This window comes from Sminthopsis crassicaudata, chromosome 5 (assembly GCF_048593235.1).
Source record: "Sminthopsis crassicaudata isolate SCR6 chromosome 5, ASM4859323v1, whole genome shotgun sequence".
Classification (NCBI taxonomy): domain Eukaryota; kingdom Metazoa; phylum Chordata; class Mammalia; order Dasyuromorphia; family Dasyuridae; genus Sminthopsis; species Sminthopsis crassicaudata.
Window position 1 is genome coordinate 200,247,812 of NC_133621.1, and position 24,754 is coordinate 200,272,565.

The following is a 24,754-nucleotide window of genomic DNA, read 5'->3' on the forward strand; positions in this document are numbered from 1 at the left end:
CATGCAAAGGAAGTAGGACTCAGAAGACTCAAATTCTAAACCCATTAATATTTCCACCTATATATTGTAACACATGTAAAATGTATGGGATTACCTGCCATCGGGGGGAGGGAGTGGAGGGAGGGAGGGGATAATTTGGAAAAATGAATTAAAAAAATAAAAAATAAAAAAAATAAAATAAAAAAAAAAAGGGGAAAGGACCTACATGTATAAAAATATAACAGCTCTTTTTGTGGTGGCAAAGAATTGGAAATTGAGAGGATGCCCATCGAATCGGGAATGATTGAACAAGTTGTGATATATGAATGGAATACTATCATGCACTAAGAAATGATGAACAGGCAGATTTCAGGAAAATCTAGAAAAATTTGTGCAAACTATTGGAAAGTGAAAATGAGCAGAACCAGGAAAACACTGTGCACAACACCAGAGATACTGTGTGATGATCAACTATGAATGACTCAGCTCTTAACAATTCAATAAGTACAAAGAACTCACTAAGACAATGCTATTCACATTCAAATAAGAAGTGATGGACCCTGAGCATAATTTTTTCACTTTTTTCATTCTTTTTTTCCCCTTTTGATCTATTTTTTCATGACTGTGATTAATATGGAAATATGCTTTATGTGATAGCACATGTATAAACTATACCAAAATGCCTACTGTCTTTGGAAGGGGGTGGGGAGGGAGGGAGGAAGGGAGGGAGGGAGGAAGGGAAAAAAATTTGGAACTCAAAATTCTGTAAAAACGAATACTAAAAATTTATTTAACATGTTAAAAAAAAAAATATTTCCACCTAGTTGTACAATCTTGGGCAAAAATCCACTTTCTGATGAGTATTTTTCCTTAGTTAAAAACAGAGGCTAGAATGAATTTCTAAGGAAAAAAAGTTATACACTAGTACTACTCTCCCTGTGCCCCTCCCCACTTAACATCAAATCAGTAACTTTTTTTTTTTTTTAGAAGTTCAATTTTTAAAAGACCAAGGGCAAGTCATCTTCCTCAATCGCACCAAGCAATTCTCCAGAATAATTGTTTGCAACCAAGTATCTAAGGCATTAGTGTAACTATAAAACTTGAGAATAAACAACATTATACACATACACACAGTAGTCAAAGATCAGTTATAGTAATATATTTTATAATAGCAAAAAACTAGGAAAAGGCTAGTGCCCAACAATTGGACACTAACTAACAACATGACACACAAATGTAATGGCTGAAGCTTGAGTATGAAAACTACAAACATGAATGGAAACAGTGAACATCTATTTTAAAATATCATCTATGATGACTGGTACAATAACAAAACAAAATAAACAAAAAGGGCAATAAAAATCAAATCTGTTATGTATAGTTGTGACCAAGCTGGATCCCAAACAGATTAAAAGATACTTCCTTCCCTAAGGGATTTGATTGGGTTCTACCAAACTTTCCATTTTTTCACACTCAATTAACTTATATTCATCAATGTTAGCCAGATATCATCTACTTTTGGTGTCAAACCCTGATTTTATCATGTAAGAAAATTGCTAATGAATAGCAATTTAAATTTCATACGAATAAAATTAATGTGACAAAAACTGGCATAAAAAGTTCTGTTCCATTAGTCTGGAAATGAGAAAAATTCACTTTAAGCTCCCTATAAATTTAATTTGTAATTTCAATTCCTAAACTTTAAGTTTCCAATTATGAGAAACTTGTTTTTTATTATAACACTTTCTAATATATAAATACCATAATCTTCTGATCAGTCTCCAATCTTTACAACTCACCTGATTTCCGGTTGACCTGGTTCTGTGGAATGATGATCTGGCATGAATTGGCATCATTGGTATTCTTAATTGGGTGGCTTAGGATACAGATGACTCGGATCACCTGGCCTACTTTTTTTACTCTGTCTTTTACATAACTAGGATCACAGATGAGCTGCTTGCAACGAGCAATCTGAAACATAACAGGAAAACTTGTTCAACAAAATAAAGCACCAGTTAAATAGTGTAAAAAGTGTTCAAATGATAGCTTTACTTAAAAATTTTTTTCAAAGAGAAGCTAATTAATAAGTTTTATAATGTATAAATAAACTTAATGGGAATTAACAAACTAGATGTTAAATCATCTAGTCTAATCCCTTTATTTTACAGATGAAGAAACAACCCAGAGAGGAAAATCAGTAAATGAGGATTTATTCGAATGTATAGTAATGTCAAGTCAAATCAACATAATACTACATGACAGGCACTGTGCTAAATAGTGCTACAGGTACAAAAACAGGCAAAAAACAGTTAATGTGCCAAGTAGATGCTGTGTTTGTGCTTGCTCCTAGGGATATTTTTAAAAATAATAATAAAGCTAAAACAGTTCCTGTTCTCGAGAAGGAATAGACAACATGCAAATAACTATCTGCAAACAAGATACACATGTACGTGTCATTTGAAGGTTAAGTAATCTTGGGGGTTGGGAAAGGCTTCTTAAAAGAGGTACAATTTAAATCCTGAAGGAAAATCAGAGAAGATAGGAAGCAGAGGTGCGGAAGGAGACTTCTAGACATGGGAGAACAGTCAACTGAGAAATGGAATGTCCCTGATATGAAAGTTTTAGAGCAGCATAGCTCTATCTTAGAATGGAGGGACATTAACATGTAAGAAGACTGAAATGTAGAGAGGAACCATGTTATGGGATTTAAATGAAAACAACTTATATTTAAGCTCGGAGATAACAGGTTGCTATTGGAGTTTACCAAGTAACAAGTGTGATGTGGTCAGATGAAAACTTTACGAAAAATCACAGCTGAGGGGAGGACGGAGGGTCTGGGAGGAAAAATTTATAGCAATAGTGGCTGTGTCAATGGAGAGAGGTGACCTACACAACAAATGTTATAAAGGTAGATGACAAAATTCAACAACAGACTGTACATATAGAATGAATGCAAGAACCAAGGATTACACCAAACTTGCAAACCTGAGTGGCAAGGTTTAGAGTGATTTATTTGGCAGTAACAGGAATGACTAGAAGGCTGGTGGGAGATGGAAGAAAATGGAAGGTTGGGGAGGTGCCAGCTCAAACTCCAGGTCTTCTGATTTCAGACTTACAGTCTATGCCTCTTTCAATATACTGCACTACTTGGGCAGCAATTTAACAATTTTTTCAAGCACATATATGAATTCTATATCATACTACTTAAAAGTATTTGACACCTAAAGTTAGTTTCTCCACTTACAAATTGAAAACTTTTAAGTTTATAGTATTTCAGAAGTTTCCAATAAACATATGTTTATATTTTTGTTTCCTATAGCATTACTTATAAGTCTGAAATTCTTTTAAAAAAAAAAATCTTGGCTACATTATAACAAAGAAGAATGAAGGGCAAAAAGAAAAGAAAAGGTCATTAAAAAAATACATACTGTCCTACAAGCCATTTCACAATCATATCAGTATTAAGGTTTTGTCTCAGGAAGAGTAAGGATAAAGGCTCATGTGGCCAAACCTGATACCACTTAGGATAGTTATACACAAGTATTCCTTTCCCATTATAAACCTTATTAAAACCACCACAAAGACAAAATTTAAATCTTCATATTGTTCCTACCTGGCTGCAAGTTTGCAGGCTAGCCTACATAATACATTTAATCAGACTTCAATTAAGCCAAGAAATAAGTGGAATTATTTGGACAGGATCCTTGAGAGCAAATGCTTAAATAAGAGAAAAGAACATTACAGAAATGATTTACCTATTCAAATATCTATGCTCCTACACAAAATTACAAACCAAGTCAAGCAACAACTCAGAGGCACAATCTCTCTTCCCATCTTTTCCTTCTGCCCCACAGCAGCTTAACATAAACATCCTTTCTTCCAAACCCTTCAAAATTTATTCATCTTTCATTTTCACTGTTGTTCAATCATGTTCAACTCTTCTTGACCCCATTTGGGGTTTTCCTGGCAAAGACATTTCCTTTTCTGAATCTTTTCATAACATGAGGAAACTGAGGCAGATGATTAAAAAATAACTTAAGCCATATTGAACTTGGGTATTCCTGACTGCAAGCCCATGCTTTATCCACTGTGCCATCCATTCTTCATTCTCATTAGGAAATATCTAATAATGACTTATCTCTTTCAAATTTATTTGTATTTTAATCAATATCCAAAGACTTAACTTCTCTAAAAATGGAATTTGTTAGTATCTTATTTTAAGACTAGCACTATATTATATTACCATACCATATGTTAAACGTACAAGCTATTACAGTGTTACTCAAATAACTTCATTGATTAAATTACAAAATCACAGTACATGAGTTGCAAGAGACCTTAATAGCTCAGACTTAGAATCTAGGTTCTCTGACTTCCAGTCAAAATATATTTTCTACTACACCAAGACACATCTAAAGTAAAAACAGAACTAAATCCAACAAAGCTAACTTGCTGCTAAGAATGCATTTTGTGTAAAGAATAATTCTGAAGATTACAATTAAAACACATCTGAAATTTATGACTCTAAAGACATACTATTAAACCAATAATATTTTACTATTTAAGTGTCATAGCTTGTACCTAACAAGATCAAAATAGTCATTAGTAATTTTCCACACGGGATGTTAAGTACTATATATATATATATATATATATATATATATATATATATACACACACACACACACATACATATATATATATCTTAGCTGTGATTATCAGAAGTATGAAATAGATGTTGCCTGTTATAAGTACTCACTAAATGACAAAATTTATTATCAGATATCTTCCCAAATCCAAAGCTACTATACCTCTCCTTCAGACTTCACACCAATCACTTGTCCATCTTTTACAATGATTTCTTCAATTGGCTTGTTCAACATATAGGTACCTCCATAAATGGCACTTAGCCTATAAATGAAAGGGAAAAAAATATATCTCAGTAAAAGTTTTTAATTATAGCTGTTAAAAACTTTCTTCATAGCTTTTATAAAAGACACTTCCATCAATTCACTTCCTTTTAGAAGACTTTGACTTAAAAGTTAATAAAAACTTTTAACTAAAATGGCTGCCTGAACAAAAGTACAGCAATCACATATCAATTCCAACAAAAATCTGAAATCCACACTAGACCAAATAATGATGAAGAGACCTGATGGAAATCTACAGTAGGTGACTTTTTTACCCTAGAACTGCATAAAAAGTCAGCCAGAAGTTATGAGGAAATAGGAAAAGGAGCTGCCACCAAAGCCAGCACAGACACTTGTTCAGGCAAACAAACTAGCAACTTCCCAGTGTGAACAAAGGGTTCAAAAATAGTTAGCAATTTCCTAACCCACCCTAGAGGAAGACCCAGGAAGGTCAAAATAGCCCAGGGTGAGGATCTCATCAGTTCAAGAAGCACTGGTGGGTGATGAGGGAAAGGGAGGAGAGAGAAGAAGGGGAAACAGCCACACCTAGACCAAAAGACCCACACAGGGAGGGCTCTCATGTCCATCAGGCCTGGGATATCAGAGAGGGCCCAGAAGATCTAGTGCTCTCAATCTAAAAGCTCTGGGTGGGGAGAGAAACACAGGCAAGATCATGCAAAGCTGATCACCCTAACCAAAAGCATAGCCATACTTCAAATTCTGGCCTCAGCACAAAGTCCTAAAGAACTAAAGCTGGAGATAAGTAAACCAAAGAAAACACCAATTCTTTTGTAAATGTATTACAGATCTAGAGATCTATCTAAATGGAGAGAAACTAAGCAGGAAAAGTGATTTTTTCCATAAAGACTATTTGAATAATTAAAAGACATGGTAACTAGAAATAAAAAAAGCTCTAGAGAAAAAAATTGGAAGAAGAGTTTAGAAGAGAAAGTGATAAACCTTACCCAAGAAGAGGACTTCCTGAAAACTAGAACAGAACAAATAGAAATCAATGTATTCACAAGACAGCAAGAAATATTAGAACAAAATCCAAGAAAAGGTAAGATACCTGGTCTCAAAAACTGACCTAGAAAACAATTTAAGGATCATTGCCATTCCCTGTAAACCATGATTTAAAAAAAAAAAAAAATCCTAGATACTGTATTTCAAGAAACCATTAAATGAAAATGACCAGATCAATTAGAACCAGAGGATAAAGACAGAAAGAATCCACTGATTAAAAGGAATCCCAGAATAAACAGTACTAGGAATGACATAAACAAAATTTAAACAATCTGTGTCAAAGAAAAGATACTACTACAGTGGCCAAGATTAAGCAGTTCAAGTGCCATGGAACTGTAATCAGAATCACAGAAGAATTGGCGGCTTCTATTATAGAAAGGAGATTTTGGAATACAATATTCCAAAAAGGCAAAAGAATAACTTACTCTGAAAAGTTGAGTATAATCCTTCAAGAACCAATAGTGGAATAAAAAGCTTTTGTATATTTTTGATGAAAAAAAAAAAAAAAAAAGACCAGAGCCAAGTAGAAATCTTGAAATACAAATACAAAAATCCAGAGAAATCTAGAAAGATAAGTTTATGTCTCATGATGATTTAGTGCTAATAGGGAGAAAAGAAACAACTGTCCCTTCAGAACCATAACATGTTCAAAGGGAATTCAGTAAGAAAGAAAAAGATCCTGAGGGTACAATGCTTCTGTTCTAAGAGTTTGAAAAGGAGAAAGAGAAGGGAAAATAAAAAAATACACTGCCATTTCCCATAACTAAGGTGTGGAAAAGAGTATAGGAAAACTGGGCATGAGGTGAACCTCAATCTTATTGAAAGAAATAAAAGAAAGATGAATAAAAATAAACAAATTGGTGTAGAAATGCATCAAACTCAACAGAAAACCAAGTGGAAATAGGGACTTGAGAAAAGGGATATGCTAGGGAGAGAAGTTACCAGAAAGTCCTAACTTCCTGATCCTGAGGAGAGAATTAAAAGTAATAAAAGTAAAAAGCTAGAATCTAAAGGGGTATCCACCAAAAAAGAACTAGCTAAACTATGGCATATACATGTAATGGACTATAACTGAACCATAAGAAATGTGTGAAACAGATGATTTCAAAGAATCATGGGTGAAGTGAGCAATCAAGAAAATATTATAGATAAAAAAACGTGAAAGACTCAAGAATGCCATATTCTAGAAAACTGATAATATATACTACTCATTCCTTACAGAGAACAATGGGTGAAAAATGACATACATTTTTGGATGTGGAACATATAGATTTGTTTTGCTTAACAATTCTTTTTTTGTTATAAAAAAATTTTTCCCCTTATTTTTTAATATGGGAGGAGGGAAAAGAGGGAAAGTTAGCAACAATGATTAAAAAAAAGAATGACAAGGAACAGAAGGAAATCCAGATAACCAGTTCAGTTTTTAAAGTAGTATGTGCAACTATGTTGTTGTTGCTTAAAACAAGCACAAAGAAATTGGAGACTTGTTTCTTTTACAATCTTTTTTCACGCTTTATGAATATAAAAATTCTCTTTTTAGGTGTTTAAATTCTGAATGAAAAATAAAACTTAAAAAATCATCAAGAGCAACAATGAAGAACACAAGTTAAAGCTGTGTAGTCTCAAAAGCTAAGAATCTTTATATTATTTCAAAGATTACTGACCCCTTTACTTTGAGATAGGGTAGACAAAGTGATTTAAAGTATTCTTTAAAAACACAGCTTCCTCGGGGCAGCTAGGTGGCCCCAGTGGATAGAGGACCAGCCCTGAAGTCAGGAGGACCTGAGTTCAACTCTAGCCTCAAACACAACACTAGCTGTGTGACCTGGGCAAGTCACTTACTTAACCCTAATTGCAGCAAAAAAAAAAATTAAATAAAATAAAAATAAAAACATAGCTTCCTAAGATGTTTTCCAAAAACAAGGTTCTTCAATTATGCTACAATTTCTTAATGGAAGTGATGCTTCCTAGTGGGATGGTAGGCCCTCAACATTTATAGGGAAATTAGAGAGGTCTTGAGTAAAGATAATGACATCATTAAGTTCTGGCCAAAAACAAAAGCTCTCATCTCAACTTAGATCCAGGGAAGTTTAATAATCAAGATTTACATGTATATCTACATAAAGTTAATTCCAAATGGCCCAGTAAGAAAAAGCATTTATAATTAAAAAAAGGGAAATCCTCATTCTAAATATCACCTTTGGCACACTACTATCAAGGACTATGGTGGTATAAAAGCTGGAAACTAAAAGTATTGTATCTGATTCAGTCAATCACCAAAGTTCAACTGGAGGGGGGGAGGGCAGGGACATGGTGGTGGTCAGCTTAGCTTGGAAAGACTATCATATTGATACTCATTTTTTAAAGGCATGAACAATGAGAAAATTTTGTTTTGCTTCACCATATGTTAGTATAGTTTTGTTTTTCTTTCTTTCTTGAGGAGGAAAGTGAGGAGAAAAAAACTGATCATTGTACAAAAATAAAATAGTATTTAATTTTTTTTTTAAGGTAACCATAATTCTATCTTGCTTAATCTTCTGGCTCCCCAACCAGATGTGAAGTTCCTAGAAGGTAGAACATATATTTTCTCTCTTATTTTTCACTTTATCTGTGTTTAATACACACTGGATATTCAAGACAAATTTTTGCAAGATAACTCATTTCAAAGTCAAAAGGAAGTGATCATGACCATTAATATTGCTTTTATAAATGAAAGAGACCTGTTATTATATGCATTCTATTTTACCAAAAATCTTCAACACTAATGATCTTAGAATTCAACTTAAAGCAAGAGATCTAGCCTCCTCATTTTACACAGAAGAAAATAAAGGTCCTAAGAGGTTAAATAACCTGTCCAAAATGACAACACAAGGAGTAAATGGTAGAAAGGGCTAGAACCAAGGCTCTATTAACTCCTAGTTCTGTTTACTTCTAATACCCTTTACTTCTCCTTTGTAGTTTAATTTCTCTGATAGTTTAAGTTTTTTGTTTTGTTTTCCCCATAAGAAGACACTTTCCTCTGGAGAAAAAAAAAAAATCATTGCTGAATACCATTCAAAATAAGACGTGTCAATTCTATGTCATTGCAAATTATGTGGTAATGAGACTTTCTAAAAATGTTTTAGAACTTGAAATACCCAAATGAATGTTAAATTTCTGCAGCAGTCACTCTGGGAATCCACATATTTAATGCAACTGTGCAGCAGCAATTTCAGAACTTTAGGATCAAGCCACAGGACCAAGAAAATTCAATTTGTGTCATAGTCATATTTTCTGAGCCAAAATATTATTACCTGCTTTGTTAACACTTAACTTGGCTATGAATTATTCTAGGTTTTCCCAAAGATTAAATTCACTCTTAAAGAACAGAAATTTTTTATTGTGAAAGATATTGAAAAGAAAATAACATGGAATTATGTTAATTCAAAAATGAAAAAAAATTCAAAAAATTGAAAAAAAAAAAAAACATCAGAGTCATCTCAAAAAGAGGATATATGCCTATCTTCTTGTGACAACTCAACGAAGTTTTCCATGCTGCATAGTAATATCAGTTAATTGAACTTAATTAAAAGACCACATTGTTACTCAAGCATCAGAAATAGAAGCTTTTACCTTGCAAATCCTTGAGGCAGTTCTCCAAGGCCATATAGTGGATAAAGATATGGACTCTTGCCGTATCGTGCCAAAGAGTCACTATAAAGTTTAATTCTGTTGATAGTTTCATAACATGGTTGATCTAAATAGCTAAAAAATAATAATAATAATAATAATAATGGCAATTAGTAAAGGTTCTTACTTAGTTATTTGTTTCCAACACTAATCTCATTCTTCAACTATCTTGTAAACTAAATCCCTGACTTACTTCATCTTTAGCATATAATAATGCATTTGCTTCATTAAAATGTACACATCACAGAACAGATATATTACTGAAGAATGCACTAAGAGAAGGCTCTAAAAAGAAAGTTTATCTTTAAACAATAGTATAAAACTTACAATGAAGATTTTAGGGGTAGAATACACTTAAATGATACGTGGTTATCTGAACATTGGGAGGAAAAAGGGGACAAATCTCTGATTTCAATGGTATAAGAACTCCTGGTGAGGAAATTCCTTTCAATAATGCAGAATGACAACTCAAGCCTTAAAGAAGTCACCTGGGGCACTGATTTGCACAGGAACACAAAGTCAGTATGTATTAAGATATGGGACTTTAACCCCAAGTCTTTACTGACTTTCTCATGAAAAACTAGGGAGTAGTTAAAAATATTCTAAAAAATATGTCCTACACAGACCTCTTCACATATTTTTATTATTTGAAGAGAATAAGGCTGTTTTCAATGAGGGTTATAATTTCATCTTCTCAACTGTTATGGTAGAAATTTTAATCTAAGAGCTCATTTCTAGGATTTTTAGAATTAAGGGACCTTTGGGGGAAATGTTGAGATTTTTCAAAATTAAAAATACTAAAATACCAAAAACTCACTCATCAGTTCTGTAAAGGGCAAGAGCATGGCCAGTGAAATCTATGACATCTTGGCCCAAATCAAACTTCTTGTACACATCTCGCATTGTAGTCTTCCTAGGATCAACACCCTCAAAGGTTCTGGAGTCTTTTTCATCAAAGTTGGCAACATACACTAAGAATTTCCTGAACCGACGTTTTTCAAAAAGCCCCATCAAGCCTAAATATATTCACACATGGGGAAAAAAAAACACAAAATAAATGAGAATTAAGTAGCAAGGTGTTCAAGAGGAAAATTTTAGAACAAAGAGTAATTGGGAATAAGAAGTCCAATATAATTTTCAATATATACTACAAGAAGCACTTTGGATAGAGATTGCCTTTGGATAGAAAAGTAATACATTCTCAGTTTCATAAACCTTCCCAAAACTGATAGTAGTACAACTAAAACAAAGTTATAGATTTTCAATTAAAATATAATTATAAAAGCTTTATAAGTCTTAATCAATATCAATTAGTGAAGAATGAAATATACATCTTTAGATGCCATGGTCAGGTGAAAGAGTAACAGATAACTTGGAAAAAAACTACTTTATGGTATACTATTGCCCCTATTCCTTTAGCAATGGATACTGGACAGTTGAACCACTGATTGAGGTCAGAAAATAAGCACGGGCCAACATTTTGAAATTTCTAGTATGCCTTTTTTCTCCTTTTACTTAATATACATGCTCCTGGTTCTATGATCTAAATCATAAGTATTGACATTCTCTATAAATGAAACTATAAAAGAGAAAGTAAGGGGCAGCTAAATGCAAAGAATTTTTTCCCCCTGGAGAAGTAATTTAAAAGAACCAGCAATGTTGATTTTATCATACATTAAAGAGGGGAAAATCATTTGATGTGTTATTTGAACACTTTATCTGGTAGTGCTTATGATAAGCACTTACAAATGCAGTTTGCATACTAAAAAATGCAGAAAATAAGAGAATTCTATGAAGAATTTGATAAGTCTCTCCAAATTAAACCAAATATTTTAACATTCAATGGCTTCATTGCAAAGCTAAGCATTATAGAAAGACTGCAAAAAATGATTTTTTAAAAAATGCTTCAGGAGTAAGAAATGAAACAAGTCAAAATTTTGCAGTCTATACAGATGACTCATGCCATAATATCATCACTATTTTCTTCCAAACGGTCAGAAAATGTCAGAGAAGCATCAAATACCATCGTATAAATCATAAAACATTTTAACAGACAAACAAAAAACATACTACTTATGTAGAAAGCATATCCAAATCAGATGTCTGTGCCTTAGGCAATTAGAGATGGTCAGAGTAGAGTGCTGGGGCCTTACAGTCAGAATGATCTTAGCTTCAGTCCTGACTCTGCAGCCCAAAGACAAAGCCATCATTTATTTCCTCACCTATACAACTGTAGTAATTTACCTCTCTCACACTAAATGGCTTAAAGCATCTCACATGTTTTTACTTATTTTGCTTTTTATTAGAATTAGACAAAGATCAGTATCAGTATCAAGCTGGAAGAATGGCATGCAATTGAGTCACACTGACCTATTTAAACAAACTGCTGACACTGAAAATGATAAATGTGTAAAACACTATGTTAACACAAACTATTACTATATTTCCTATAAGTTTAAATCCATGGAAAGCCAGAAACTACCTCAGCCAGCCAACAAGAGACGTGACAGTCACGAGTAATCCTATTTTAGATTATGAGCTCTTTTGAATAAACATGACTTCAAAGAAGGGATATAAGAAGACACCCTGTACACTGTCCCTTTGCTGAGCTGGAAGATACACAAGTGCAGGACACTGAACTTATTTTCAGATTTTTTTCAATGTAAAATTTTTTTCACTTCTTTGTCTTTTAAAAAAAAAAAAAAAATGACATTTTGCTGGAGGCAGCCAGGTGGCTCAGTAGATAGAATATCAGCCTTGAAGTCAGGAGGGCCTGAGTTCAAATCTAGCCTCAGACACTTAACACTTCCTAGCTGTGTGACCCTGGGCAAGTCACTTAACCCTAACTGCCACAGCAAAAACAAAACAAAACAAAACAAAAAAAACAAAAAAAGACACATTTTTGGTAAGAAATGGCTGTCTGGGGAAATTTTTTATAAGATTAAAAAAAAAAAACATAAATATACTTGAAAAAATAAATTCTATTTGTAGAACCTTATAGAAAACTTTATAGAAAAAATGTTCTAAGATTATGAGTAATATCTCAAAATAAAAAATATATATTTAAAGTGCCAAACAAAAGATAATTTTAAAGAAAGTTTGGTGAAGTGCGAGAGAACAAGCTTGCATGTGTGAGTGAGTACTAGCATACTGGCTTCAGTCAGGAGAATCTTTTTGGAGGACCAGTCTCTGACAGATTGACACAGAGATCCTGGATAAGTAATCTAACGTCTCAATGCCCCGGATAACTAAGGTACAGACTAACAGACTAAGGTACAGAATAGGTGCCAATATGCTTTGACAGAGGAAAATCTGCTCATCAAGAATGCCTTACACCAATCAAATCACAGGTCTGATGCAAAATAATAGAAGAATGCTTGTCAACATATCCAGTTAAGCACTTGTCCAAAAGGTATTCCAAGAATTTAATCATAAAAGTACAACAGATGTAAAAAATGGAAAAAGACTTGAAATGGAAAAAAAAAAAAAAAAACTATCATCAAGAAATTTGGTGTCTAACATCCAAGTCCTATGTGATATCTCAGATAGAAATGGTAGTAGAAATGATACTAAATAAAGATGAAAAGAAAGTTGGTTGAGATCATATATGCACAAAGGAAGGCCATATTGGAAACAACACAATTTTAAAGTATTAACTGATCTCTCAAACTATCAGAAAAAGAAAATAATAAAAAGACTTGTGGAAAATCTCAAACCTTACTATTACCAAAAAAGGAAAATATTAAACAAATAACACATGCTTCCCATGTCTACAATGTTTTAATGAGAATAATCTCTATATGCATCAAAAGTATCCTTGACAATTGATGGGATGAAAACAGATATTCACGAATGACATTTTAAGTCACATCACATCTTAAGAGTCATATGATTGGGGCAGTAGAGCAAAGGATAGAGCACCACTTAACCTTACTTGATCAGTATATCTTTCAAGAAATGTTTATGATTTTAGAAGATGCTTTTAAGGTGTTATTGCTCTAAAGAAGCTAATGTTTATTTTTAATCAACAATAAGTGTCCTATACTTTATATTACATGAATCTTATATTTACTATACCTTTCAATCAATCATATGACTTTTTCCCCCCAGAGGTAATTGGGATTAAGTGATTTGCCCTGGGTCACACAGCTAGGAAGTGTTAAGATGTAGTGACCAAGTAAGGCCTTTAAAAAAAGAACAAGACATCCCTGCCAAAGAGGTTTACATCACAGTGAATACCTAGTACAGAGTCCCAATTCTTCTATATATAATTATATAATCTCTGAGAAACTAGGGATATGGTTAGGAATTGTACCTATTCATTGGTAAAGAATTGAAAACGGTTTTGTCTGGGTCTATATAGCTGCGATACATCAGAGATTGGATTGAACTCAATTCTTCCTGACTTTGCAGTCAGCTCCATACCTGCAGGCCCAGCTTCTTTTCTGTTGTAGGTATTACCAAACCATTACCAAGCCTTCTAAAATGTCCATAATGTCACAAAAGAATTAGCTAACTACTCAGACATCTATAGACTGACAGACAGTCCATTGGCATATATACTCTGGGCTCAGAACTGAATAGTCAGAGAAAATTAGTTCAGACTGTTTTTGTAAAACTATCTAATGAATGACCTCGAAGTTTCTTGCTGAGACAAAGGCCCCATCATTGGTGTGAAGTATTCTAGTTTTGTTTTTATTGGTAACAAGTCATGAAACAACCAACATCTGCAAATGATGGCACAATGTAAGTGGGAGCAGGTCAGACCACTTCACTATTCAAGTCTCATAAGAGGAAGACTGCACAGAGAAACATAAGATGGAAAAGAAGCTGGATCTGTCCACACAATTTCCCCTGGTTTCCATATGGAGCTGACTGCAAAGTCAGGAAGAATTGAATTCAATCCAATCTCTGATGTACCGCAGCTATATAGACCCGACAAAACAGTTTTCAATCCTTTACCATGGAATAGGTATAATTCCTAACCATATCCCTAGTTTTTCAGGGATTTATTATATAATTATATATAAGATTATTATGTAATAAAAGGTACAAATTCATAGAAATAGAAAATATAAAAGTTAGAACTATATGTGGTTTTAAAGAAAACTGTTGACAAAAATCTTATTATAAATTGAATAGAGCTTAAAAATCTATACACCCCAACAGATTTTACATGCTATCACATATTGCTATTTATGTTTTGGTGTTTACCTTTTATATCCCCAATTAGACTATAAAGTTTCATGATGGAAGGCACTATTTTATCTAGCTCTATGACAGTGTTATACTCTCAGCATATGTTCAAATTTGTGTTAATGACAATAGAAATTTCCTAGCAAAAATGTACTTCATTTAAAAAGAGCAATTTGGCAAAGACTATTCCAAAAGAATCAATGTATGGTGGTATTTAAACTATGAATAACAGCCTAATCGGTAAGATATTTCATTACTGCAGACTTCTCTAGAAAATTTGAAATCCATCCTTCTTCCCCTAGATTTTTCCTCCTAAATCAAGGAATAGCAAGTATAGCTAGGAAGTTAATAATATCTAACATTAATATAGCATTTATTATGTGCTAAGCATTCTGAGTGCTTTAAAATTGTAAGAATTTACAATTTAATTGTCATAACAACCCTAGAAGGTAGTTGCTATTGTTATCCCCGTTTTACAATGAAAGGAAACAGAGGTTAAGTGATTTATACTATGTGCCTAAAATCAATCTGAATTGAGATTTTTCTATTAAAGTTAAATTAAGTCCCATCAAATGGCAGGGCGGGGAGGGGGAAGAGGGCGCCAAGAGAAGGTGGAATGGAGAAACTCATTCATGGAAAGAACACTGGATTTAGAAGCTGAGTTATACTCTGAGCTCTGCCATTTACTAGTTATCTTCCATTTACTCGGTTTACTCAATTATTTACATGTGACTTCCTCATTAGGACATAAACTCATGGAGGAGACTATTTTTACCTTTCTTTGTATCCCTCCCCATGACTTAGCACAATAACTTAGTCCATAATAAATTTTTAATAAACATTTACTCTTGTAAACTGCTGTAATTTACTCCAACTCCTGTAAACTCTCTGTAACTTAAGTTTCCTCATCTATAATATGAGGGAGCTGGACTTATCTCTAAGATCCCTCCCAGCTCAATGAAATTAAGAAAACAAGATTTAAAGTTTAACTACTTACTAGATGCCAAGGCTTCTGCCTCTGTGGAAGGAACTTTGTAGATTTTCCCTCCTTTGTAGACAAAACTTCCTTCGGTTACTTTGAAGTCCAGATATCTGGTGACTTCTGTATAAAGCAGCATCTTAACTAACTGACCTATAAAAAGATTAATATCATAAAGATTTAACAAAACTGTTATTTGTACTTGGTAATAAAAAAATCTGACAAAAAATTCAAGATTATAAGCATTATTTTCTCCTTTCTATTAAAAATGAATACTATTATATTGTTACTACAGAAATAACTGCACAAAAAGCTCACATCATCCCTTGCTATAGTCGAGCACTAGAACATCCATTTTTACCTTATAAATCTTTCAGTAAGCTAGCTAACAAACATTTATTAAATGATCATGTGACAAGTACTGTGCCAAGTGCTAGAGATACTTTGCCATCCTTTCCCCCCCAAAACCAAGAGAAAACACTTCCTGATACAATCCAATGAGGAAGACACTATACAAATAACTATTTACAAATAATCTACAGAGAGGATAAATTTGAAATACTCAACAGAGAAAAGGCACAGGAAAGAACTAAGGGAGGATCAAGAAGGTGAGAGTTTATTTAGATCTATTTTCTAAGTTTCTCATACCTGTGTTACTTAGGTATTTAGGAAACACTATCTCAGAAATAAGCAAAAATATAAGAAATTCATCTATCCTACCAAAGTGACTGTGTACAACTTACAGACCAATCCTTTCAGTATATATTTTAAGTTACCATTTAAATAAGATTCAATCTATATTTAAATAACCATTATTTCTAGATGCATTAATTCCTAACCTGTAATTTTTTAACAGTTTACTCACAATAAGCATACATAGGACTAAATAAATATTTATTGCTTTCATACTTGTAAGAAAAAAGTATTCCAAATAAATGACATGAGTTCACTTAGTGAATAATTTATGCAAATGATCAGTTTTAAGTTAGTATTTAGGTTTCTGAATTCTCTTTCATAACTTTACAATATGCTACTTAACATACTGCTGCAAAGAATCACTATGATTTTGGACATTACCCCTACATAAATGTAAAAGTTATTGAAGTATCAATATTTTAAATACCTATTTGCTGATAGTACAAGGAACAGCTTATTGCTACTTACATCTTCCAGTGTTAAGTTTTTCAGAACCTTTTTTCCACTTATAAACTGGACATAAGAGAGAGAAAACCAAAACCAATGGTATTCCTTACCATTTGCCATAAGAAATTTGGGGATTAGGTCCACATTCCAATCTCTTCCTCTTCCCATTGAGGCTGGTGGTGTTCCTGGTATATTAAACCTCTTGTATAACTAAAAAAGAAAACAGTACATATTTAATTGCCCATTTATTTTTTTAAATTTCAATATGTATTTCAATATGAAGTTAGATTCAAAGAAAGATAAATCTGTCAGTTTCTACATTGTTAATACCAATACTTAAAATAAAATAAGTGAAATTTTAGTAGAAGTCAATTCTTGATGTCTCCCATATGTGAAGATCTTCTCAGATTGGACTGTTTAATAAGGCCAAAAGGATTCTCTCCTTTATTATAAAAAAAATTTCCAGTGTCTCTTTCATTAATCTACAAAGTTAACTGGACAGTCATTTCAGTGGCAAGAACTAGATGAATTAATTATTGACCCAGGAGTACTTAACAAAAGAAAATAATATTGTCAGCAGCCTGCATTTACACTATTGCCTTCAGTAATATCCCTTATTTGTAAAAATAATCTAAAATTCATTTCTTTGCTGAACAAGTTATAAGAGTAAGTTTTTCCTTCTATTACTACAGATTAAAAAAAACTGAAAACAATATCTAATTCGTTCAGCTGCCAAAATAGCTAGATGGTGCAGTGGATAGAACTGGTCCTGAAGTCAGGAGGACCCGAGTTCAAATGCAGCCTCAGACACTTAATATTTCCTAGCTGTGTGTTCCTGAGTGAGTCATTTAAACCCAACTGCCCCTCAAAGTAAATAAAACAAGGTTACGTTGATGCTCAAAGGAGATAATGTATATATATAAAAAAGCCACCTGCCAACATTATATTCAAGAATATGACAACCGTTGATAATACAGAAGGGTACGTTATTTCTTATCCTAGAAAAGGAAACCTGATTCACTTAATTTGTTTTTTATATTGTTCAGCTTTCTCAAACTCATAAACATGGAACTAAACAAAATTCTGTATAATTTCCTAAAATTTCTACTAACAGGAAAATTTAATGTTGAATTAGGCATGTTTTTTCCAAAATTTTCATGTGAAAGATGTCCCAAAAGAACAGATCAATGCTTCTTGTCCACAATCAATTACGCATAAAAAAGACAATCACAACAAATCAGCTACAAAATGGTTAACTATCAAAGGTCACAAAATTTCTATTATTCCAATCCCAAATAAGAATTAAAAATGCTTATATAAGTTATAACTCCAATCAAGTCACCTAATCTTGATCAGTATTTGAGAGTATTTGACTAATACTTACCATTTTGCATTGGTAAAGAAAATATCAGAACTTCCTTATAATAATAAAATCAAACAATAACAAAAAAGTGCATGATACAGCAGCCTATTAGAGTACAAGCATTTTAGTACTAAACTTTTGTTCAGAAGAACAAAGATATTCAGAAGAATATAAATGTACATAAATACTATACAAACATAACCTCCATGTAAATATCAACATCATTATGTAATGAGATCATCTTAAAAATCAGATATCTGATAACAGAAAAATGAATGATTAACTACAACTTACATCTTCCAGTGGTGTAATAGATGCACTTTCACCTCCATAATAGGAGTTTCTATCCATGTGAAGGACCTTCTTTCCATTTACTGACATGATCCCAGAAAGGATACATTCCTATATGAAGAGATGAAACAAATCAGTATTTTAAAAGGTAGAAAGGTATCCCATAAGTGCTAACAGCAAAAATTCCTAACTACTACTACTACTTCACTGACAAATACTTCATAATTAGGATACTTTTTACAAAGCAAAAAATTAATGGAAGCAGTAAGACAAGGAACCATTTTAACTGAATCAAGGTTTTAAATGGAATTTGTGGGATAAAACTAGCAAAAATAACTGTACTCTTAGGAATGAAACCAGGAAGAGTAATAAGGAATATATATGCAAGTCATTCAAAATTCACATATATATGCAATAGGAATTTGCTAACTGCAGTATTGAGACTATGACTATAGGAATCTTTATCAACAATGAAAGATCATTTTTTAATTAACTGTTTTTCAATAAGCAAAAATCTACTTCACCCTCATACCATCACCTCCTCCAACTAAGAAAGATAAAACCACAGTTGTAAATTTATATAGTAATGGAAAATAAATACCTACTTTGACTGTCTAAAAACAAATCTCAATCTGCATATTTCATCATCAGTCCTCTGGAATTGTGGCCATTCCAGTGATCCATATTTCTAAGTCTTTCAAAGTTGTTTGGTCATCACTAATAAAATGGTTTTAGAGAAATCTGGAGAGACATGTATAAATTGATGTAAAGTGGGAGAGAATTCTCTTGGTTCTGCTCACCCCACTTTACATCAATTCATACATGTCTCTATTAAAACTATTCTCTTGGTTCTGCTCACCCCACTTTACATCAATTCATACATGTCTCTCCAGATTTCTCTAAAATCATTTTCTTCATCTTTTTATAGCAAAATAGTATTCCATCACAATTATATCATAAATAAAAAGGTATATTTTTTAAAGTTTGTTTTGATTAAGACTATTGCTCCTTCCTCTATCCTTTTTATTTGCCCTTCTTCCATTTCCTTCCTTCCCTTTTACCTCGAGTAAAATTTTTCCTCCCTTTGACTGGTTAGATGAGTGCGGTTCAAATATTAACTGCTCCCATTTTCTTGTTTGCACAGACTTCTAGTTATATACCTCAATTATGTGGAAGTTTTCCTATTCTTTCATATTTCTCTTGCCCTCCCTTTCCCTTCTTTTATTAAGATCAACAAACTGTAACAACCACTCCCAGATCTCTTTGCCCTCTATAATTGCTGATGAGAATTTTTTTGTTATTTTTGTTGTTACTTGAATATAAGATGTGTTAAAGAAAAAAAGTCTTGTAAGAAGCAGATTCAATAAGACAATAAATTTCTTTTTTTTTTTTTTTCTGAGGCAATTGGGGTTAATTGACTTGCTCAGAGTCCCAGTTAGGAAGCGTTAAGTGTCTTGAAGCCAAATTTGCACTCAGGCCCTCCTGACTTCAGGGCTGGTGCTCTATCTACTGTGCCACTTACCTGCTCCTAAGACAATAAATTTCAATAGGATTCAATTTAAAACAATAAATTTCCATTTCAAGAAAACCTATATAACTTATACTCTGTTTCTGAAGCTACCCAGCTTTTCTTTTGTTCTCTGCTATGCACTTTTTATTTTTTCCCCTCACCCCTCCTCCATAGCCTTAAAGGAGGCTACAATTAATATGGACATAAATACACATATCCATAGATTTATCTATAAACAAACACATATATATACACATATCCATATATTTAAGACCATACTATGCTTATTTTCTCATATCATCTGTTTCTCTGAAGGTGGGTAGCATCTTCCTTCGTAAGTCCAAGTCTTTCCATGTTTTTCTGAATCAACTTGCTGATCATTACCTACAACCATAGTAATAATCTTTCTGGATTCAAACAGCATCTTCCTAATTCAGGCATTCTGAATGCATTGGGTGTTCAAAGTTGTTCTTAAAATAACATTCCTTTTATTGCATACAACAAATGTTCTCTTGGTTCTGCTCTTCATTATTTCATGGCTGTCCCTGATGAGAATTTGAAGGGACACAAGTGTCATTTCCCAGTATTAAAGGAAACATTTTATTGTTGTTTAGTTCCTTATAATTTACTTGCTGATGGTTATTTTTTTCCCCCTTAACTCCTGTGTTTCCTTTATAAGTGCTCTATTTTGTTAAATGTTCATTTTGCCCATTTAGGATTAAACTCTCATGTTTCAGAGTTTGTTATTCTTGCTTGTAAGCTTTTATCTTTTAAATTCTGTAATACCATATTACCAAGTTCTCCACTCCTTTATGATGGCAACTGCTAAATCAAACATGGTCTTCCTCTCTGTAACTCCTTGGTACTTGAATTCTTCATGACTGCTTGCAGTATATTTATTTTGAATTTTTTAAAATGTATGTCATCATAATAGCTTTTAATGGTGGGATTCTTTTTATTTGCCCATTCTTTCATCCTCACTTGCTAAATGCAGAATTTTAGGGATAAGCTCTTCAAAACATCTGAAAGAAACGTCTGGGCTAGTTGTCATATTGCCATTTTCTTGAGGGATTCAAGATCGAATTATTCCAGAATTTTATGGACAATGCAGTCTTGGGTCTTACAAGTTTTTAAAAGAGATTTGACAAGAGGCAAATGCTACACCAGAAATTTTTCCTCTTTTGTTATGTAAATATATCATAATCTTTGATTGTGTTTCTTGATCCACAAGCCTAAAATATTTACTATGTACAGTTTACACCAAACTTTGCATTAAGGAATGGTTTTCATTCTTATATAGTTTAAACAATTCTTCTTGGATATCAAATCGTCTATCAGAGTTAAATGTTGTAAAGCCTTCCCACCTCTCACCCCTCACTTTAAATTTTTATTCCCTTTCTAATTTAGACATTAGTTTTGTTTGTACAAAAACTTAATTTTATGTAATCCAAATTTATTTTATTTTATCTTGTGATCTTTTCTATTCTATATTCTCTATTTTTTATATCACAAACTATATCACAAACCTATAGTTGAAAAAAAAGGAATTTTCTCCTTTGTTCCTCTAATTTGTTTATGATTTGGCATTTCATTTTGAGATAATGTAGACATAGAGTATATAAAATGCTGGTCTGTTATCTTATTTGCCAGATTGCTTTCCCCCTTAATTTTGTCAAATGTTAATTCCTGACCCAGTAGTTAAGATCCTTGAATTTATTAAAGATTGTTTTAATATATGCATTTGCTTGTATTTCAGGAGTACACCATCTGTTGTAACTGACCTTTCTCTTTTTTAACTAGTAGCAAATAACAAGGGGGCAGGAAAAGATAGCACAGTAGACAGGGTGTCAGGCCTGGAGTCAGGAGGAATTCAAATCCCAGCCTCAGACAACTTAGTAGCTGTTTGACTCAGGGAAAATCACTTAGCCCTGTTTGCTTAAGTAACTTCCCCAGCAAAATGAGAAGATGAAAAAGGAATGGAAGACCACTCCCATGTCTTTGCTAAGAAAATCCCAAATGGGGGTGGGGGTAGGGGGGATCAGCTAGGTGTTGCAGTAGATTGAGCACCAGCCCTGAAGTCAGGAGGATCTGAGTTCAAATTTGGCCTCAGACACTTAACATTTCCTACTGTGACCCTCGTAACCCCAATTGACTCAGCAAAAAAGGGAAAAAATAAAAAAATAAAAAAGAAAGAAAATCCCAAACTTGTCATGGAGAGCCAGACAATTAAACTGAACAAGCACCACCATATAGGATGACTGCTACTTTCATTTGAGATAGTTTGAGGTGTTACTGCTAGATCCTATGCCTTCCTTCTCCCCCCACCCCCCACTATTTCCCTTGAGAATCTTATCAGAATACTATATTTCTAATACAGTCTGAGCAGCTATCACAGAATCATGAAATATTAGAAATAGAATGAGTCTTAAACCAAGCTAATTCCTTAGCTCCCTCACTTTAAACATAAGGAAATTTTGAGAGAGGGGAAAATGCTTTTTTCTAAGGTCACACAGTCAGATGATAACAGCTGGGACTGCATAAGTCAGATTTTCAAAGTCCAATGTTTTTTCCTCTGGGTCCATTTGAGAAGACATTGCTTTTGCCACGGAAGTAATGGTATTTATAATATTTTTCCTTATGTAAAACATGATAAAGGAAATCTAAATCCTTAAACTTATCCATAGTTGAAATGATATATGTATGCAAACAAGAATTCTAGTTAACATAAACCAGTTTAAAATGGATCATGCTGGGGGCAGCTAGGTGGCATAGTGAAGTCCTGAAGTCAGGAGGCCCTGAGTTCAAATGTGAGCTCAGACACTAATCACTTCCTAGCTGTGTGACTCTGGGCAAGTCACTAAACCCGAATTGCCTCATCAAAAATAAATAAATAAAATGGGATTATGTTGTCAATGACAAAGTCAGAAGGAGCATAAATAACTATCATATTTTGTAAATGTAATAATTACTAATTCAAAATGAATTTTAAAATATTTATGCATTCTATTCAATTTAACAAATACTGAGTGAATCCTTATTATTTGCAAAGCACTATGAGATGCAAAGATGAAACATTTAAGGGCCCAAATATTCGTCTTCCCATATGGCACAAGTATACAGCAGGCTCTATTTTTGGAAGAAAAATCCACATATATATTTCAAGTGCTTAAGTGTCACACAGTCTCTATTAAAATATTCAGCATTTCACACTCCATTCAAATTAGTATGGGTCCACAGGATCACAGACTCTTAAAAAAAAAAAAAAATCACAGCACTTTAAATAATCAGACAGTAAGGCTTGAAAAAAAATATTAAGGACTTCCCAATAGTAGAGAAAATGAAGGATTTAGAGTCAAAGAATCAGGATGCAAAGCCTAGTTTTGATATCATTGTGACCTTTGGGACGTTTTTTCCCCCTTATCTCTAAAAAGAGGGAGTTGGGCTAAATTAGCATTAATCTCCTTTCTACTTGTAAATCTTTATCTAAACTTTAAAGGGCTGTATAAATGCTAGCTATTATTATTACGGTTATTTACGTACTAAATTAGTGAATAAATTACAACTAAGAGGTTCACAATAAATGTGAAAGGCACTAGTCAAAATTCTAGATGAATTTTCCGAACCCCTTCTAGTTCCAAATCCTATACAACTGGCTTTGTATTAAGCCTTGGAATAAAAGAAAAAAATTTCAACATTAAAGACAAGCACACAAAATTTATCTACATTTTAAAAAATCCTAAAATTGTATTATTCTTTCTAATAAAGCATAAAAATTAAAATTTGCTATTAGACAACCAGAAATGTTAGATGGTATGGAAATATGTTTAAAATGATTGTATATATATAACCCATATTGGATTGCTTGCTATCTTGGGGAGGAAAGAGAAAAAGGAGGGAAAACTGGAATTGAATCTTACAAAAATTAATGTTAAAAACTATCTTTACATGTAACTGGAAAAAATATTATTAAGTGGAAAAACATATTACAGATATATTTAGAGACTAATAATAGAAATATATTACATAAGAACATTAATATCAAAATGTTACTTCAAATAAGTTTCTCCTCTATTTAATCTTCGATCCCTTTATTTTTTTTTTAATGGCATAGCTTCATCATTTTATTAATGATCCTAACTGATGAATAAAAATATAAATTAATATATGTTGAAAATGCTACTTTAGTTGCTACCAAATACTATTCATTATAATTTCTATGGTTGGAGCACATCCATAAAGAGCTGATGAGAATGACAGCATATACCATAAAAGTCAAATCAAAATTACAACACTATTTTCAGTATCCAAGTTATGACCTCCCACCATTTACATTAATGGAAGTGACCTGTTTAAAATGCAAATATGGCAAATTATCCTTAGGAAGAAAAATAAAACAAAGATAAAACTCATTTGAACCATTACTAAAGCATCAGCATTTTTCTTTTTTTGTTTCTTTTTTCATGATAAATAATGCAACTCTAGTGATATAACAATATTGTAGATTTTTTTCTAACTTAAGGTGAAACAAAATTAATGGAATTCTTTAGTACTTTAGTACTTTGTCAACTATCAGAAAACATTAAAACACTAAAAACTGCATTTGGCTTATTAATATGCCTATCTTGACAAACCTATACTAAAAATGGCCAAACAAATGATCTTATAAGTCACCTAATCTAACATATACCCAA

At 32.7% G+C, this 24,754-nt stretch overlaps 1 protein-coding gene across 1 annotated transcript in view; it reads right to left on the minus strand.

Moving 5' to 3' along the window:
* The window catches only part of GDI2 (GDP dissociation inhibitor 2), a 30,380-nt gene that overhangs the window by 1,789 nt on the left and 3,837 nt on the right, over window positions 1-24,754 (minus strand). The window contains exons 2-8 of the mRNA XM_074269427.1: window positions 18,557-18,664; window positions 17,010-17,109; window positions 15,775-15,909; window positions 10,399-10,597; window positions 9,525-9,656; window positions 4,791-4,890; window positions 1,779-1,950 (exon numbers count right to left, since the gene is read on the minus strand). Coding sequence (XP_074125528.1) covers window positions 1,779-1,950; window positions 4,791-4,890; window positions 9,525-9,656; window positions 10,399-10,597; window positions 15,775-15,909; window positions 17,010-17,109; window positions 18,557-18,664 — 946 coding nt within the window. The remainder of the gene's footprint in view (window positions 1-1,778; window positions 1,951-4,790; window positions 4,891-9,524; window positions 9,657-10,398; window positions 10,598-15,774; window positions 15,910-17,009; window positions 17,110-18,556; window positions 18,665-24,754) is intronic.